The following is a 19734-nucleotide window of genomic DNA, read 5'->3' as shown; positions in this document are numbered from 1 at the left end:
GTTACATGAATTTGAATTCTTGAAAGTAGTGACAGTAAATGAAATAATATTACTATTAGAATGGTGCAATTTTTTTTTTTTAAATATCTCAATATGAAAAGAATAGTATAAATTCGGAAGCCCAGAGGCAAGGGTCCAACTCTTCCTAAGTCAATAACAATAAGTTCCATCTGATTCCTTATAGGAGTAGTAAATTTTGTTGAAAGAAAAGGTGACCTCTGGATTGGTTCCAAAGAAAAGGTAGTAGTGCCCTTTTGGGCACAAAATACCTTTCTACTATTAAAAAAAAAGTTACGTAAGTACATAAAATGCAGTATAATACTATGTTTTACTTTAACGCATCTCTTTGACTTTCCAAAATAGCAATAGTGCTATATGAAGTGAAACGGTGGGAGTAACGGTACGTATTATTTCAGCAGAAATGTGAAAACTATGCAAAGCAACAAAAATAAATATCTCTATGATTGTTCAACGTACAAATAGCATGGGCTAACCAGTTTTCGGACTGGTCATTTAAAAATAGTCAGCGTTTGCAAAGTCATTGAAAAATAGCCTCTATTTTGCTGTAACACGGAAAGTTTCAGCATAATATATTGGAGATTAGAGCACTTGTGTATGAACTTTCAGCATATTATGCTGGAGTATTTTCCGGATTTTGAACAGTGTTTTCGTTCAGATTTATCTTTACATGAAAAGTGGCTAAATTTCAATTACTTTTGAAACTGTGGCTATTTTTGAATGACCACTTATAAATCTGGTTATTTTTGAATTTCCTCCTTGTTCAACTAGACTAGATAAGCCCAATCTTTTTGTCGGGCCTAATCAACTTTGAATTAGAACGGACTTCCTACAACTGGGCCTTTAACCTATACGTTCTTAGCCCAAGATCAACAACATAAGTTGCTGATAGCCTCGAATGCCCATCCTACCAATAAGCAGGAAAGATGCTCTAAATCCTAAAATATAATACAACACAATAACCACCAAAAAGACAACAAAAATAGCAGAAACTATACCTCAAAAAGCTGCACTAAGCTCTAGAAATAGATCAAAAATAGTAGAAACTACAAAAATTGTACCTCTAAATGTGAGGTTCCACTGATTTCTTTTTTACACAGTTGCCATAGGACCTGACAGATCCAGGACTACAAAGGGCATTGAATCAATCATATAATAGGGACAAACAATGACGTTTAATTAACTCCTTTTTAATTGCAAAACATCCATCATATCCTTCTTTATACAGAAAAGATGGTACATTACTCAAAGTTACTCACAGAAGATCACAATCCTTTCTGGAAATGTTATACTAATAGTTGTCATGGAAAAGGAAATGAAAAGCTAATTAGGTGAAAACATCAAAGTTTATCATGCTGATTGAAATGAAATTAGATTCAAATATCATGACACTTATCTCTGATGTATTATTGAATATTGTTGGTACGTTATAATTTACACAGCATCTTGCAATACATGTAAATAACACATAGGCCAGTTGTTTCATTCAGTATCTGATATGCTAACTGCACCTTACTGCTGAATCTTCACCTTTTTCCGCCAAATGTGCCAAAAGCTCAGCCAAATCTCTCAAAATCTGTCCTTGAGAGCCCGATGTAAGATATTGCAGCTTCATCCATAAAGTATCCTCTTGCATTTTGGGGGTGTACAGAATGTATCCATTTACTGCTCTACAAATAGAACTGGACCCTGACCAAATTAAGAAGCAAAGTTTGTAGTCAATATATTGCTTAATGCGATATATAATGTCAGCTGAGGGTTTCTACTGCCCACCAGCTGCTCTTGAAGTTCTTAGTTAGCTTTTGTAATTCACTGAAGGCGTCTTGCTTCCTCCCACCCAAGAAAATCATTCTGCTTTCATGTTTGACAATTTGTTCACTAATAAAGCATAAATGTGTAGGCCAGCGGTGAGATTGTTCTGATACAAGCTTATTGGATCCAGATAATCAACGGCATATACAATCTATTGCATTACACGTGAAGAAACAAAAACTGGTTATTTGAATTCACGGAATAAGCAATTGTTGAAGCTGGCCTAAGAGAAGCAATAACATTTAGTAAAGGCAAGCGACTGCTGCCTGTTGGCAATGGCTGAAATAACCCTCAGTCTGTTTCAGAAACAACTTTTCTCAGTTCAGTAATCAGTATAGGGGAGGGGTTACAACAGAGATATCAATGTTTGGTACCAAAGGCCTATAAAGAAAGTTGAGTCCTTTTCTTAAGGCAATAACTATTGCCCGTTGGGAATGGCTAAAATAGAGCAAAAAATTCATTTCAATTAGTACTTCTTTCCTCAGGTCAGAAATCAGCATAGGTGTTCTAACAGAGATGGCACAGGTTTTATATGCCTATAAAGAATGTTGATTTCACTTCTAGCTAATACAATGGTTTAGATTGACATATCTTACACCAAATATCATTCCAATCAACCCATGAGCCCGAGCTTTCCACGGAGTAATCCCATTTCAGAAGCACTTCAATGTAATCACAAAAAGTACCATAGTATTTAAAAATGCTAAAACTGCTGCTGGTATACTAAATGTTAGTCAGCTTCAGCTTTTTCCTCACCAACTATATGGTTTAACAGAGTTAGTTTGTGCAAGATTGTTACTATCAAATTTAAATACCAACAAATTAATAGCCTAATAAACACATATATCACGAGTTATTGCTTTACTCTGTTAGTATATGATAGATTGATAGTGAACCTCAATCTTTACTCATGAAAATTAATTTTTCAAAAGAGTACCAAGCACGCTGAATACGTTATCGTTAAATGACCTCTGATTTTGTATTTTTGTTCTCTCTTTTAGCTAAACAAGTCTAATTCTGATAATCAAATTGGAGTAATGAGATTCATTTGTTTTAGCCAGTAAAATAATTTAGCATATACAAGTGCACGATAAATTTTGAACAGCTAGATATGCAAATAAAAGAGAATGCTTTAAAAGACTAACCGAGCTAGGTCCTCACAGCTAGCGCATCAATCAGCAGCAAATGGGGCAAAGCACCAACCCATTTTCATTACACTCAGTACATTTCACCACCACAGTTCTCCCCTCTTTCTGTTCCATGTCTTCCTTCAGCACCATCACCATCTTGCAGCTCCCATTACAAGCAAAACAAGGCAAGAACCTAACACCCCCACAACCCTCACAAACAAAACCAGCTTTCACCTTCGGCAAACCTTGAAGCAAATCCCCTAAATTCCCTTCCTCCACAATCCTCATCACCTCCTCAACCCCACCTATATACCTCCCTCTAAAAAACACCCTAGGAGGTATTAACTCAGTGCTCTCTTTACCCTTCATCAGCTCCTTCAATTCATCCCTGAAGCCCCTATCCATTGAAATATCCCTCTCAGAATATAAAACCCCAAGCCCCTCAATCGCTGATCTCACTGCATTACAAGCCTCAAAGGTCTTCCTCACTCCCCTCAGCGTTGTTGTGTATATAACTATTTTATCTTCACCATTTGGGGGACAAAGCTTTTCAAAACCATCAAGCTTGGAATCAAAAGACATTAATCTTGTTGGCTTAAAAATGTCAGCTTTATTAACCGCATGATCAAAAGATGGAATATTTGGGCTTGAATTCTCTTTGTTAGGGAAAGATTTCAAGAATCTGAAGCTAGAATCAGGGGTAGACAACTTGGGTAAAGAGGAAAACCGAAAGCTGTCACTGATGGGTGTCATGGAGGTGGAATCAAGACCAGCCATAAGCTCCCAAGAATTGATAATATCGGAGGTGTGTGACTTGAGGGTTCTGGGTTCAGACAAGGGGCTTGGAAAAAGTGAACCAAGAGTGTGGCGAGGGGGTGGGGTAGGGGTAGGAGGGACAGTGGTGGTGGAGGAGGGTGGAGGAGAGGAAGGTGGGTCAAGGGTCAAGAGGCCATAAGTAATGCTGCTCGGTGGGCCGGGCCTGAACCGGACCGGACCGGGCCCGCGGTCCTAACGGGCCTGGTGGGCCTGGTGGGCCGGTCCTGGGTGGGCCGGTCTTGGTGGGCCTCTGAGCCCGTCACGGGCTGGTCTCCATGGTTGAGCCCACGAGCCCGGGACCGTTTGGCCCGGGACCGGCAGGCGGGCCTGGGCCGGTCCTGGCGGGCCTGGCGGGCCCAACGGCTATTTTAAAAAAAAAAAAAAAAAAAAAAAAAATCAAACGGCCATATTTAAAATCTAGCCGTTTGGGCTGAAAATATGACCGTTTTTTAAGTTAAAAAAATGGCCATTTGGCCCCCAAACTTTATTTTAACCCCAAACTTTATATAATTACACTTTTCCCCATTTCTCAACTATAAATACCCCCTCATTCTTTCATTTTTATTCACCAATTCATCAATATCTCTCAATATCTCTCAATCTCTCTCAATCTCTCTACTACAATTACTTAATTTATTGTTGAAATTTCGTGAAAAATTGTGAAGTTGTTGAATTGAAGTTTTCAAGTGTTCAACGATTTTCAATTTTCAAGAAGTTGTTCGGCAATCCGGTAAACTCGTTTCAACTCTTACGTTTTTATAATATATTTTTGTGTGGTTTAGTTTGCATAATTATAATTAATATGGCATTTACTTTGAAAAAAATGTTTGGTAAAGGAAAAGATAAAACCGGTGAAAGTAGTGGCCAACCAACTACCCTTCCCCCGGCTCCCCGACCTAGAAAAGATAAGCAAGTTGAAAGTAGTCGCCAACCTAGACGTCCTCCTCCTTCCGTAATTCTTGATAGTGATCACCCTTGTTTTCAATTTACCGATAGTGAATTTTATCATAATGTTGCACCAGGTGATAGATTAGATGATGAAATTATGAATGCTCTTTATCCTAATGAAACCATCTTAGAAAATAATGAGGAAAATGAGGATGATGATGAAACTCAAGCACCGGATTTAGATGATACACCTACTAGTCCTCTTAATAACCCAAGTGATGCACCGGTCGACCCACCTGTAGAAACTCCTACTTTTAATAGAGAACCTGCTAAACGCTTAGAAACATCATTAGTTTGGAATTCAATTGGGTTCATTATATTAGAAGAGTGTTTAATCCTACTTATAAAGGTTGGCCTCGCGCAACAGTTAAGAGTGATATTTATAAATTCAAACATGAATATGAACAATATTTGCGTTATTTATTTACTCATATACCTAATCGGATTTCTATTACTACTGATATTGGTAGAAGTGGTAATGATTGTGATTACCTAACTGTTACAAGTCATTGGATAGATGAAGAATGGATAATGCAAAAACGCATAATTGCATATAGAATAATTAATTCGCGTCACACAGGTAAATTTATAGCTAACACTGTTGCAGATATTTGTAGATATTTTTGCTTTAGCGATAAAATAATGGCAATTTCAATGGATAATGCTTCTAGTAACACCAGTGCTATAGGCATGCTTACAACAACACTAAATCCTGCATTTACTAATATTTTCCATGTTAGATGTATTTGTCATATTTATCATTTAATTGTCGGTGATGGTATGCGAATATTAAACATAGAAATTGAAAAGGTTAGAATGGCTCTTAATTGGCTTTTTTATTCAAACCGTAGAAGTAGACTTAGAGAGTATTTTAAAAAATGTGATGAATATGGCCTTAGAGAAAGAAAGGTTCCTAAACCTTGCCCGACTAGATGGAATTGTATGTACGAAAGTTTAGTAGTAGCATATGAATATAGAAACCCAATTAATGCAACGTTTAATTCTCGGGTAGGTGGTGAAGATGATGATGAAATGCTTACCACTCAAGATTGGACTAATGTTAAAATTCTTTTAGATTTTTTAGAACATTTTCAAATTGCAACAAATGCATTTTCTGGGCAATATTATCCTACTATTTCAAACTGTTTAGTTTATATTGCAGCACTATCTGATTTGTTTGTTGAATTTAGTGAGGGTGGGGATATTTATGAACTTGCTATAAATGAAATGAAACAAAAGTTTAAAAAATATTTTTTTCCTATCCCTCCTATTTATGGTCTTGCTGCAATGCTAAATCCTACAATGAAATTGGGAGGTCCTCATTTTTGGTATTCAAATATTTATAAGGCTTTAGATCTTTCAAATGAGGAAATTGCGACACTTGCAGATGCAAAAGCTTCAATTAAGATTAACGCTCAAACAGTTTATAATGCTTATCAACTTGCCTTAGAGCATGCTAGGCCAACTATTCCAACCCCTACTTCGTCTAGCTCACAATCCTCTAAAAGAGTTGCGGGCTTAAAAGCTCTTAAATCTTGGACGGAGTTCAGGGGTCTCAAGGTGAAAATTATGATGAAACTTCACATCTAAATGAGCTTCAAGTTTATTTGTCTCAGGGACTTGAAAAGGAGAATCCAGACGGCTCTTTTGATCTTTTGGAATGGTGGAAGGCAAGGGAAAAACATTTTCCTGTTCTTGCAAGGATGGCTCGGGATATTTTATCAATTCAAGCTTCAACTGTTGCATCAGAGAGCGCTTTCAGTCAAGCAAGACTGCAAATAGGTGATCATAGAGCGTCTATGAGGGATAGCTTGGAAAAATCAGTATTGTTTAGAGATTGGATCCGCTCGGAAAGAAGAAACTTTGGAATTGCAGAAGCACAACCGGCGATAGATGAAGCTTATGAAGAAATGATAGCGGAACTTACGGAGGATTCGGCTTCGCCCGGAAGTGGTGATGAACAAGCTTCTTTTCCACCACCACCAACGCAACCTCCTCCGAACCTTGAAGGATTTATGAGATTTGTTAGAGATAATACATAGAATAATATGTAACTTGTATTTTGGCACATCTTCCTTAGTTTTTTTCCTTCTAATGGTGGTATTAGTACCTTGTTGTGCTCATTCCATTGGGGGAAGGATGACTAAGAAAGATATGTCATTTTTTGGTAATAAAATTTATTGCTTCTACCCATGAGCTTCTTTTCGCAATATTTCTTTGTCTATACTTAGAATTATTTATATGCTACAATATATACATAATATACAATATATATACTACAAGAAAATATATTTATAAGATACAATATATACATAAGATACAATATATATACTACAAGAAAATATATAAGAGAATATATATACATAAGATACAATATAATATACTACAAGAAAATATATTATGCTACAATATATACATAATATACAATATATATACTACAAGAAAATATATAAGAGAATATATATACATAAGATACAATATAATATACTACAAGAAAATATATTATGCTACAATATATACATAATATACAATATATATACTACAAGAAAATATATTTATAAGCTACAATATATACATAAGATACAATATATATACTACAAGAAAATATATAAGAGAATATATATACATAAGATACAATATAATATACTACAAGCAAATATATAAGAGAATATATATACATAAGATACAATATAATATACTACAAGCAAATATATTATGCTACAATATATACATAATATACAATATATATACTACAAGAAAATATATTTATAAGCTACAATATATACATAATATACAATATATATACTACAAGAAAATATATAAGAGAATATATATACATAAGATACAATATATATACTACAAGAAAATATATTATGCTACAATATATACATAATATACAATATATATACTACAAGAAAATATATAAGAGAATATATATACATAAGATACAATATAATATACTACAAGAAAATATATTATGCTACAATATATACATAATATACAATATATATACTACAAGAAAATATATTTATAAGCTACAATATATACATAAGATACAATATATATACTAAAAGAAAATATATAAGAGAATATATATACATAAGATACAATATAATATCAAGAAGTGATATTTATGCATGACAATTTAGTGTTTTACTATTGTTTTGTTATTTTCTTTTTCGTCAAGCACTTTAATAATTAGATATACATATATACTACATATTAATATAGCCATGATACTACAAGAAATTGTCTTTAAAAAAAAAAAAAAACCCGCTAGGCCCGCGAAGCCCACGAGCCCGGCCCGTTAAGCACAGGACCATGTGGGCTTAGGCCCGTCACGGGCCGGTTCCACCCATTAGGCCCACGAAGACCGGGACCGCCAGGCCCGGGACCGCCAGAGCCCGGGACCACGAAGCCCGGGACCGCGAGGCCCGGCCCGTTAGGCCCACTAAGGCCCGGGCCCGGGACAAAATACAGCCCTAGCCATAAGTGGTGGAAGTGAGAGAGACAATGTGGTGGCTGAAACCGGCGGCTGAGCCACCCATTTGGGTGAATTCATTGTCTTGGTTGAGCAGAGTTGATGAAACGCAACCCATTATTGCAATGGCAGAAGAGAGACTCAACGAAATAAGGAGGGTGAAGTGAAGAGTATGAAGAGGACAAAGTGAATGTAAAAGGGATCAGAGAGAGTAAAATACAGGAGAAGACTTTTCTGAAGCGTGAGAAAGATTTTGATAATAGTACTACTACAATACTTGTTTAATGGCGGAGTTCGAGGAGTTTGCATTCAATTTTTGAAAAATGACAGTGGTGGACATAGACGTGTGGGATTGTGGGAGCAGATTGCTTTCTTTCTTGCATTTTTGCTACTTTTACCGCTCAAATATTTCATTTTCAAATTCAACCCCTTGAGTTACTGTTTCTGTCGTAAAGCCTAAAAAGGGAGCCTATCCGCATCACTTTTGTCCCTTTTTTCTTAATTATATTTCTTTCTCTTTCTTTTTTTGTTGGATAAACAGTGAATAGTAGTAGTATTTTTCAGTTTATGTGATCATCTCCTTTTTGGTTCGTTCCAAAAAGAATGACTCATTTCTAAATTTGAAAATAATTTAGCTTAAACTTACAATTCTACTCTTAATGAGAAGTTTTTATAACCACACAAATACTCTGGGCCTCTTTTTGACTTGTTTAGAACCATAAATTTTAATCATTTTTTCTTAAACTTCGTGCACAGTCAAATATGTTCGAATAAATTGGAACAAAGAAGTAGTAGATTTGAAATTGATACTCATTTTTAAGTATATATAAATTTAACTGAAATCACTAGACAACAACTCTAATCCTATTGTATATTTATGTACGCTAGGTAGGTTCTTTGGTTTTTCTGCAAGAAGTGCTCTCTTTGTTTTAGAAAACAAAAGGTACTTATAACGCTTTAGTGAACAAATCTTGTTCCATTCAACTTAATTATTTCAATAATATTTTTATTTTTTTTTTGTAATTTTTGAGTGTATCTTTTCACAGTATCTCGTTAATTGCTTTCACGAGTAGAAGATTACTTCTCATTTATGATTAGCAAAATATTTTCCTCTCATTTACGGTTAGTAAAATGTTTTTCTCCTTCTGTTGAATTGATGCTGTAAATTAGATTGACGTGCCATATGTTTTACATAAGCTATACCCTATATTATGACTCTATGACTGAGGCCTTTGAATAATTTCACTATCAAGATCGAATGCGATTTGGTTTATTGCACGGAATTCTTTTTTTAAACAAAAATCGAACAATTGGAAATATGGGGAAAAAGAAAGTAATACTTTATTACTCCAAAGGAATAACGAATCATATCATACAAAAAATGTGCGACTTTATTCTAACTCAATTACCTTGACACTATTTGACCAAAAAAATATCTTTTGTGTTATGTAAATCTCAGATCTTTTCAAGGTTGGAGTTTTATACTGAACTCAACAACGTTAGTTAAAATGTCATGTTTAAATAAAAAGGAATTAGAAAATTAATTTCTAACAAAAATTATTTAATTTGGACACTGAGCCAGCTTGTCTGTTTAGTGATGGACCTTCCAAAAGCATGTTTTTATGCCCCGACTTTTGAAACCTTGAATACATTACTACAGTTTATCATTGGAACTTGTTACTCCCTCCGATTCATAATAAGTGATCAATTTATTTTTAACACGCACATTAAGAAAATATTAAATTCTATATAAAAATACCTAGTATGACTAAACTACCCTTAATTAAATATTTAATGTGAGGAGTAAGAAAATTTTTAAGGAATATGTACATAAGGGTAATTTTGTAAAAACAAATTGAATTGTTTCTTGATTATATAAATAAACACTTACTTTGGACCAAAATAAAAAAGCAAATTAGTCACTTATTATGGATTGGAGGGAGTAAACTGCATCTCAAGCAACCGTTTTTGAGTCAAAGAACAACCCAACAAAAAGAAAAAGCAAAAAAAAAAAAAAAGTTGAAAGGACAAAAAATTATTAATAAAAGTTGATATATTTGGTTGGGGTGAAGCGAGGAAGAGTTGAAGAGTGGAAACAAATGTGAATTATATCCAAGGATACGAAGTACTGGAGTGCCGAGTACCTCTCAATATCACAAATGGGGAGGGGATAAAGAATATCCCTTTTATTTCCCTTCTAACTATACCAAACATTTAAACGTAAGTCATTTCATTTTGTATTGGCACAAGTGAAGTATGAATACATTAGTCGACCATCTTGACGTGAAAATGGAAGAGTCATAAATAAAGTTATGCGTCAAAGTAAAATAAAGTTGTACATATTTAACAAGAACAAATCAATAGAGACCAATCTAGAATACTTCCCAACAGTTTAATCAGCACATAAAGTTTTATAATTGTACTTATATGGGCCAAAATCTGACCACGAGATGGTTCTTTAAAAGGAACAATAAGGGTATATGGGTCAAAATCTGTAGCATAATGGTCGGCCTCAAGAGGAATAATAAGGGATCGACCAAGCAGTAATCATGTCCATGAGGCGAGATAGCAAAGAGCACATCGGCCATCATCGGGGTCAAATCGTTGGAAAGCGTGCATCATAGAACAAACGTTGTGTTCGAACAAACGACGAAAGATACAGTCGTAAGAAATGTCATGGGCGGCTTTCCAGCCATGCCTCATCAGCCCTTGGGCGCGCCCCGTGGCGTCCTAGCAAGCCTCCCAATGCCTAGTGCCACGGACGACCCCGTGGTCTTGGTCGCGCTAAGTGACAAGTGCACATGTGCCTCTGTCGCCCCATCAATATCCCTCGCCTGCGCCCAGCCGCAGGAAGATGCCAATAGCGCCGCGAACACAGACTGTGATGCCAAAGATAATGCTGCTGACAACGGACTTATTTCTGCCTTGTAGAAAACTAAGTCCTTTTCTTTGTAAATATAGAGTAGTTTTATTTCATGTACCTCCATTATGTTTCTCTAGCTTAATCAAGTCTAGTCTTGTAGCTTTGGTTTATTTTTTTTAAGTATTATTAGGGGAGATCAAGCAATCAAACTTTCTAGCAAGCAAACAATTCTCTGTACTGGTGTCTCTCCCCCTCGACACCGCGTTGCTTTTCTGTAATAGCTCTCATTAATGCAATCAAGCTTTTTTCATTCTCAATTCTCATTTATGTTCTCTCAATTGCTTTTGACATTAGTTTTCCCGTACGGCACTGACAATCTAGTCTAGCGTATGGAGGGGACCTCAGTTGGCGGACAATAACTGCACTGACATCAGTTGCTTAGTCTTACGTCGCCCTTCCAAGGAATCTAAGGAAGGCGCCGCATAAAAGTTGGTATCATATCCTAGGCTCGACATCGGACGAGGGAACGCATTGCCATTACCACCATTTCTGACCATGGTGAATCATGGGGACCGTATAGCGGCCCTTGAACAGACGGTTGACGGATTACGACCCATCGTGGATACGGTGCCTGAACTAAGAACCAGCCTAGTGCAAAGGTTGGACGACCTAGACCGCAGGGTGCTTCAGGCCAAAGTTGACATAGAAAACATCAGTCGCAACTCTGAGGGAGACCGACAAACGGCAGCCGCAAAGGCAGCCAAAATTTTTGGCAAATTCGAGAGACTCCAACAGGAGTGTGCCGATGATTTAGCTTACAGGGTAAAAGAGGCAGATAGGGTGATTGCCATGCAACAAATTATTGACGACTTGACAGATAAGCTCAATGTTGTCAATGTTGTTTTGTAAGGCCTTCTTCGAGGAGGTAGAAACCAAATCGGGGGCACTGTGAACCCCGTTTCCGCTACACAAAAGCTAAAAATTCCTGAGCCAAAGCCATACAGTGGAGCTAGGAATGCCAAGAAAGTGGAAAACTTCATCTTTGACATCGAACAGTACTTCGATGTTGTTAGGGGCCTAGAAGAAGTTAAGAAGGTAGCAATTGTTGCCATGAATCTTCAGGGTGATGCTAAACTCTGGTGGCATGTGAAGTACGAAGCCATCAGGGCCAGTGAAGATGCTCTCGAGACATGGGCAGAACTAAAGGTAGCCATACGCCTACAGTTTTTCCCCGAAAATTTTGAATACAACGGAAGGAGAAAGCTATAAGAGCTCCGCCAGACCAAATCAGTGCAGGACTACGTGCGAGAATTCTCCGCGCTCATGCTAAGCATACGTGACATGGGAGACAAAGACAAGCTCTTCACCTTCCTGGAAGGGTTGAAACCTTATGCCTCTGTGAAACTGCAGAGACAAAGGGTAGATACCCTACCCAAGGCGATCCAAGCAGCTGAATGCCTTGGGACTATCGAGTGGAAGATCGGAAGGATAGGCCTCAGATGCCTGCCCGAGCGGGATTCAAAGGGTGCCAGCCTAGCTATGGTGGCCCTAGCAGAAGTGGGGAAGATTGGAGTGCAACCAAATCTAAGGCTCCCTCCTTAGGCAGCAATAGTGCTGCGTCAAACAATAATGACCGGGGGAAAAAGCCTCCTTCAAGATGTCGTCATTGCGGCTGACCACATTGGAACAATGAGTGCCTACATGCACAGATGAACGCCCATCAAGCTTTTGATGATGGGACTGATGACGACTCAAACGATGCGGATCAGACTGAACCAGTAGGTGCCTTCAATGCAATTGTTGGCTCTATTTCTGAGGCATTAGCGGAGAATACTGCTGGTATCCGTAAGAAGAAGGACTCATGTCCAATCAACAATAAAGGGAAAAAGAAGGCGGATGAGGGGACTCCTTTTAAACAATAGAGGACCTTAATGTTCGTCGAGATGAAGGTGAATGGCAAGCCCATTCGGGCGATGATAGACACGGGTGCTACCCACAACTACTTAGCCTCGACTTAGGTGGAGCGCCTTGGTCTAGTTGTAGGAAAAGGTAGAGGTCGTGTTAAGGCTATTAACTCACTTCCTCAACCAGTGGGTGGAATAGCCAAAGAGGTACCGGTGAAGCTTGGCCCTTACAAAGAAAAATTCAACCTACGAGTGGTGATCATAGATGACTTCGAGTTGATAGTTGGGTTGGAATTCCTAAGGCAAACCAACACTATGCCCGTACCATATGCAGACACGCTACTGATGATGGGAACAAATGGGGCCAACCCCTACATTATCCCTTGCATGCCCGTGAAGATGGTCGTTGAGAACACCTCAGCCTTGCACTTGAAAAAGGGGGTCAAAAGACATGAACCTACGTTCCTAGCAAAGTAAAATAAAGTTGTACATATTTAACAAGAACAAATCAATAGAAACCAATCTAGAATACTTCCCAACAGTTTAATCAACACATGAAGTTTTATAATTGTACTTGTATGGGTCAAAATCTGACCACAAGATGGTTCTTCAAAAGGAACGATAAGGGTGTATGGGTCAAAATCTGTAGCATAATGGTCGGCCTCAAGAGGAATAATCGGGGTCGACCAAGCTGTAATTATGCCCATGGGTCAAGATAGCAAAGAGCTCACCGGCCATCGTTGGGGTCAAATCGTTGGAAAACGTACATCATAGAACAAGCAATGTATTCAAAGGTACAGTCGTAAGAAAGCACACAGGTCAAAGACCATTGGATAAAACGGAAAAGAACTATATATATGTGGAGGGAGCCCAGAGAAGGGGGGAATTTTCAGATGAGAGCAACCACAATAGAGGAATCAAGAGGAATCTTTTGTTTATCAACAAGTTACCTCTCTTCCCTTTCTCTACTCCCATGATTATGATGCATCTCTGCTCTGAATGTAATCTCATCTCTCATGTTTGATTTAAAATTATCACATAAATAAATCTCATACGTTCTTATTCTTCTCTTATTTCGCACTTCATATTCCTAGATCTGAAATTAATTATGTTTGGCTAAGATGTACCTTCTTTATTATCAATAATTAGTTTGACAAAGAGTTTTAAACTTTTTTGCTCAAACAAAGGGGTCGACCAAGCCGTAGTCGTACCCACAAGGCATAACAGCGGCGACCACCTCGGCCACTATCAATATTGAGCCGTCAGAAGGCATGCAAGACAACACATACGTCGTACTACCTGGGCAAGCGAGAAAGAGTGTAGTCATGAGAGGGTCTGTTGGGTAAAGACTGTTGGATAAAGGGGGAGGTTGATAATATATATAGATATGAATGGAGAAGGCAAGAGAAGGGGATCAAATTCCAGAAAAGAGAGGAACAATATATCAAAGATGAGAACAAGAGGAGATCACCAACAACAAACCCCAACCCATATTTGGCTACAACTTTTTATAATCATTATTATTGAATCAATAAAGATAGATCTCTTAGTTATCAACAACTTTCCCTCTTTTTCTTCTTTGTTCTTACAAGTACAGTGCAAACATGTTAAAAATGTAAGCTTTTTATTTACATTTGATATATGTCAATCATCTTAAGAAATCGTAAATAAACTTGGCCTCCTTCGACTATGATATTCAATGTGTCTGGATTTAGAGTTAATTATGTTTGGCTAAGATTTACTTTCATCATGTATCTCATCATTAATTAGTTTAGCTAAAAGGTCTAACACCCTTTTGGTCAAACAATTTGGCTCCGTCTGTGGGGATTTCTTAGCCAAATTTTTTAGTTCCCTTTAGATCTAGAACCAGCCAACTATCACTACCAGGTTGCCATGGCCTCACCATCTCGGCACAAAGACCAACTCGAAAGAATGGTAGGTAAGACTTCAGGATGACCGTACTAATCTAGGTCTGGTTTCTACATAAAATACAAGTTATAACCGATATCTATGCAAAACCCACGTCTCAACTGTAATGGTGGGTTTGGCATGCCATATGCATGTTTAAAATATAATTGTGTTTGTCTGGCATGACCACAACCCCATTTGATGTATCTACCTTATATACTGACCCGTATTCCCACCCCTTGGGAAGGGACGATAGCCTGCTGTGTGGTTCTTTGAAAGAGCGGGCACATCCTGCCCTATTTTCACATCCACACACACACTCTGGATAATCTATGAACAAAGTGTGACATGTTTCGTTTGTTGTTTGTGCAAATCGGACGAGGTCAAACCGAGACTCGGTTTCAACACCTCAACGAGCAGGATGAGCCCAACCCACGAGAAGCCTAGACATGGTTAACGATGAAGCCGAACACAGCCGCCAAATCTAAAACCATCATTCAAGTGCGAAGCAAAGTGAACGACTCCACGGTGCCGCTACCCCTTTCGCCGACTTGCCATGCTAAGGTAACATGCGACTTTTTTATTTTATTTTAACTTACTACGCTCTCTTGTTGGTTCAAAAGATGAAACATACAACATTCTCCAATAAAAGCTAGATTAAGCAAACTGGGACTCACCCAAGAAACGTAAAATATTCTCCAATGAAAGCCATATTAAGCAAACTGGGACTCACCTAGGAAACGTACAACATTCGCCAATGAAAGCAAAAATTAAGCAAACTGGGACTCACCCAGGAAACGCATAGTATTCTCCAACGAAATAAAAATTAAGCAAACTGGGACTCGTCCAGGGAACGCCCAGTATTCTCCAGTAAAAACAAAGCCGAGCACACCGGGGCTCGCCTCGACGCACGCATAAACAGTACGACAATGTGTAATGTTCTCCAAAAAAATACGTAATAATAATGATACAACGGGTTACTATCTCGACCATGCTCGAAATAACACCCTTACAGCTAATGACCATCGCCAAAAGAAAGGTTCGACCTTACTCGAATTACAACTAGTTACTATCTCGACCTTGCTCGAAATAACACCCTTACGGCCATCGCCAAAAGAAAGGTTCGACCTCGCTCGAATTACAACGGGTTACTATCTCGACCTTGCTTGAAATAACACCTTTACGGCCAACGGCCATCACCAAAAGAAAGGTTCAACCTCGCTCGAATTACAACTGGTTACTATCTCAACCTTGCTCAAATAACACCCTTACGTCCAACGACCATCGCCAAAAGAAAGGTTCGATCTCGCTCGAATTATAACGGGTTACTATCCCAACCTTGCTCCAAATAACACCCTTACAGCCAACAACCATTACCGAAAAAGGTTAGACCTCGCTCGAATTACAGCGGTTTACTATTTCGACCTTGCTTGAAATAAATTCTCAACAGCCAATGGCCATCGCTAAAGGAAAAGTTCAATTTCGCTCGAATTATAACGGGTTATAATTCTGACCTTACTCGAAATAACACATGTACAACCACCAACCGCCGTTAAATAAAAGAAAAGTTCAAACTCGTTCAAATTTAAGTCAGAAATTGACTTCGCCCAAAACGGTGATTCCAAGTTCAAACTCGTTCAAATTTAAGTCAAAAATTGACTCCGCCCAAAACGATGACTCCAAGTTCGAACTCATCTAAATATAAGTCTGAGCTTGACCTCGCCCAAGGTGGAGAATCTCAATTCGACCCCTTGGCAATATCGCATGAACTGATGAGCCGGAAGTCAATCTCGCCCGAATTGGCAAAACCACAATAACTTCATTCGAAGTCATGCGACGGGATCCTACCTGATCAGCACTAGGTCAATTTCCTAATTAAAAAGATCAGGTCTCCTCATAAAGAAATTTGAAGGCCTACGCCAAAAAGAGAAATACAACAAACGGGAGGGATAGAAAAAGAAAATCAAATGGTACGCAAACAAAGGCGAAGCAACTGTTTTATTTAAATACACGTGCGCAACAGCCGCACCTTACAAAATACTGAAACAGGCCCCCAAAAAAAAGAAGAAACAACAAAACAAACAAAAAAACAAAACTATGAAAGCTGCAACATCTTTTCACTCGGCGTCATCACCGCCGTCCTCCCCATCATTATCTTTAAGAAACCCATCCTCAACATTAGCATCCTCACCAACCTCCGGTGTCGCAGGGTCGTAGCCGCAATTAGCACGAGCCTCGTGTGCCTTCGCTCGAACTTCTTCAAAGGCAGCCTCAGAAATACTGCCTGCCTCCCATAAACCTTTGTATATATCTCGTTAGGCCTCGGCATGGACCCACGGCTCATACAAGTGGCGAGGAACAGCGGCAGAGGCGGATTCAACCTAAGCCAACAATTGTGCCTTCTTGGCCTCGAGTGCCACGACCTAATCTCCTAGGCTCGAAGCCTCCCAGTCGATCTCACCAATACATTCCTCGAGCTGCACTTCCCTTAGCGTAGTCGTTGCCTTCTCAGATTTCTACTCAGATTAGAGGAAGCGGATAGTGTCCTCTAGCATCGCCGCTCTTGCCAAAGCTGACCCCGAGCGTTCTCGGCATTTTCCATCTCAGCCATTTTCCTCTCCAGCTCGGCCAACTTCGTCATCCATTCTGCACTCAAAGCTTCAACTCTGGCGGCATTCTGCTCGAATTCGACTTGCAACGACAACACCTTTGCCTCAAGATGCTCGCACTTTGTATCGACCCCTTTCCCAACTCAAGCTCTCCGTCTTTAGCACGGAGAAGCTCCTCGAGCTCACTGTATATGCGGGTGGACTGCATCAGCTCCTGATCCCTTTTCTCCAACTCCTCCTCGATGGATTGGGTGTCGGTACCCGCTCCAAGCCGCTCATGCATCTCACGGCATTTGTTGTGATACCGCCGATAGTTTTCAAGCATCTTCAGAAAAATCTTGGCCCGAGTCTCGGCCCTCCAAGCACTCTCGATCTCCAGCATGTAAGACTAAAACAAAGAGAAGAAAAGAGTCGCTAAAAGCCAAGGTCACACAAAAAAAAAGAGGAAAAACAACAAAGAAGAGAAACTTACCCTTAGACCCGTCACGGCCACACCACGTGACAATTTGGCGTCACTGACATCCTGAAGAGCTCCGCTTTCTGCAACAGAGCTTAGAAGGTCGAACTGCGGCACAAAATCCACCGTGTCTTACAGAAGCTTAAGATCCGATGGAATGTCGAGTATTCAGGAAGGACCTCCCGCTCTTACTACAGTTCGGGTAAAGCCCTCCACGAACATCCTAATGTCATTAGGATCGAGGTCAGAGTCAAACTCGTAATCATCGACCATGACGTATTTTCCCTTCTTTTAGGCCGAAGAAGAAGTGCGGTTCGATCGGGATGTCGAAGGGCCGCCCAAGACAGCAGCGGCACCCTCGGGACTCCATATCTCCACCATATCAACCTGTTGACCACCCACAACAGGTGTAGCCTCTGCGGCTAGGTTGGCGCCACCGCCAGTTTTGGGCACCGCCAAGGCAAGGTCACCCCTCGAAGATGTTTCGTCTTCTGAAGCCACTTCCAATGCCACTCGTCATCCCTTTAATGGGGCCTCTCCACTACCAGCGTGGGAAGATTCGCCCATTGAGTGGATAGTAGGAACTAAAGTCTTCGATTGAGGAGTAGCCTCTATGCATATGGCTCCGGCCGCAGGCGCAAATTAGGTAGTAGATCTCGGTGTAGGCCAGATAGCGGACCTCGGCTCAGACCGAGCAGGGGGCGCTGGTTGACGGAATGCGAGCGAAAGAGCCCTCGTCCTTTGCACTCTCCCTGTCAACAAAGAAGGATGGCCATATAACAACAAGGTTAAATCATGAGGTAAAGAATAAAGAATAACTGCAGCGGGTCGGCTCACCGGTGAGAGGCTTGAGCCCATACTTCTCATGAAAGGACGCCCATTCATGAATGCCCATTGTATGGGAGAGAACTGTGCCCACCCACTCGCAGATATCGTCAACTAGCGGGGGAGGTAGTCTCTCGGCTGCAAAAGCAAAAATGAATCCTTAGCAATATCACCTGATGGAGAACGATCGACGACCACCTTAAGAGGATTCACAAAATAAATAAAGGAAAACTCACGAGCGAAGTTCCACGTCTCTGGGAATCCTACTGAGTCCGCCACAAGGTGCTCTGTTCGCACATAGAAGTAGTTTTCCCAGAAGCGGCGATTGGCCTTATCATCCATCTTCACCACTAAACTCTTGGTTCCTCGATGACGCATATGAATCATTGAACCCCGAAGAAAATGAGGGGCAAAGATAAAAGCATGTGCCTCAAGGAAATTCCTCGTCCGACAAGCTCCGCGTACTTAATAAGCATGAGTAAGAGTTTGTACACGTACGAAGAGAGATGGGCCGGGCACACTTCGTAGAAGCAACAGAAGTCTACCAACAGATAGGGGAGAGGAAGCGTGTACCCGATAACAAAGGGGTACGCATAAAATGCGCAGTACCCCGAGTGGTGCAAATGCACAATATCCTCCCCCGCCACCGGTACCATTTCAACTTGAGCAGGGATTCCCCGCTTGGCCTTGAGCGCCATAATCATCGTCTCATCCATAGTTGAAGGGACAGGATCCGGTTCATCTCCGACAGGTCTGTTAAAATCTGTCATCATCTTCCCCGGGCGAGGAACTATCTCATCCACTATTAGAAACCCCTCGTCTTCCACCACATTCATTCCCTATTCAAGAAAGGGCACATCATTTTTCGGCACCAGAGCTTCAAAAAATCTACCAGTCTGAGAAAAAGTACCAACCATTAGTATGTCTTGATCGAAATAAACATGAACAATGGAAGAAAAGGGA

General features: G+C 39.7%; 1 protein-coding gene across 1 annotated transcript; it reads right to left on the bottom strand.

Annotated features, from left to right (window-relative positions):
• Positions 1-1388: 1388 nt before the first annotated feature.
• LOC107765468 (uncharacterized protein At5g39865-like) lies at positions 1389-8569 on the bottom strand. The gene is made up of 3 exons (XM_075221650.1): positions 8212-8569; positions 2976-3925; positions 1389-1707 (listed from the first exon to the last, which is right to left on the bottom strand). Exons 1-2 carry the CDS (start codon positions 8321-8323, stop codon positions 3006-3008), a joined length of 1032 nt encoding a protein of 343 aa, XP_075077751.1. The 5' UTR covers positions 8324-8569; the 3' UTR covers positions 1389-1707; positions 2976-3005.
• Positions 8570-19734: the final 11165 nt, after the last annotated feature.

This window comes from Nicotiana tabacum, chromosome 1 (genome assembly GCF_000715075.1).
Source record: "Nicotiana tabacum cultivar K326 chromosome 1, ASM71507v2, whole genome shotgun sequence".
Classification (NCBI taxonomy): domain Eukaryota; kingdom Viridiplantae; phylum Streptophyta; class Magnoliopsida; order Solanales; family Solanaceae; genus Nicotiana; species Nicotiana tabacum.
Note: the sequence above shows the minus strand (reverse complement) of the source record. Positions and strands in the feature narration are given on the sequence as shown.

Coding starts and splice junctions, on each gene's coding strand:
- LOC107765468 (XM_075221650.1), bottom strand. CDS start 8,323: ATGGGTTGCGTTTCATCAACTCTGCTCAACCAAGACAATGAATTCACC. Junction 3,926..8,211: donor TCTCACTTCCACCACTTATG/GCTAGGGCTGTA, acceptor CCGGCCCACCGA/GCAGCATTACTTATGGCCTC.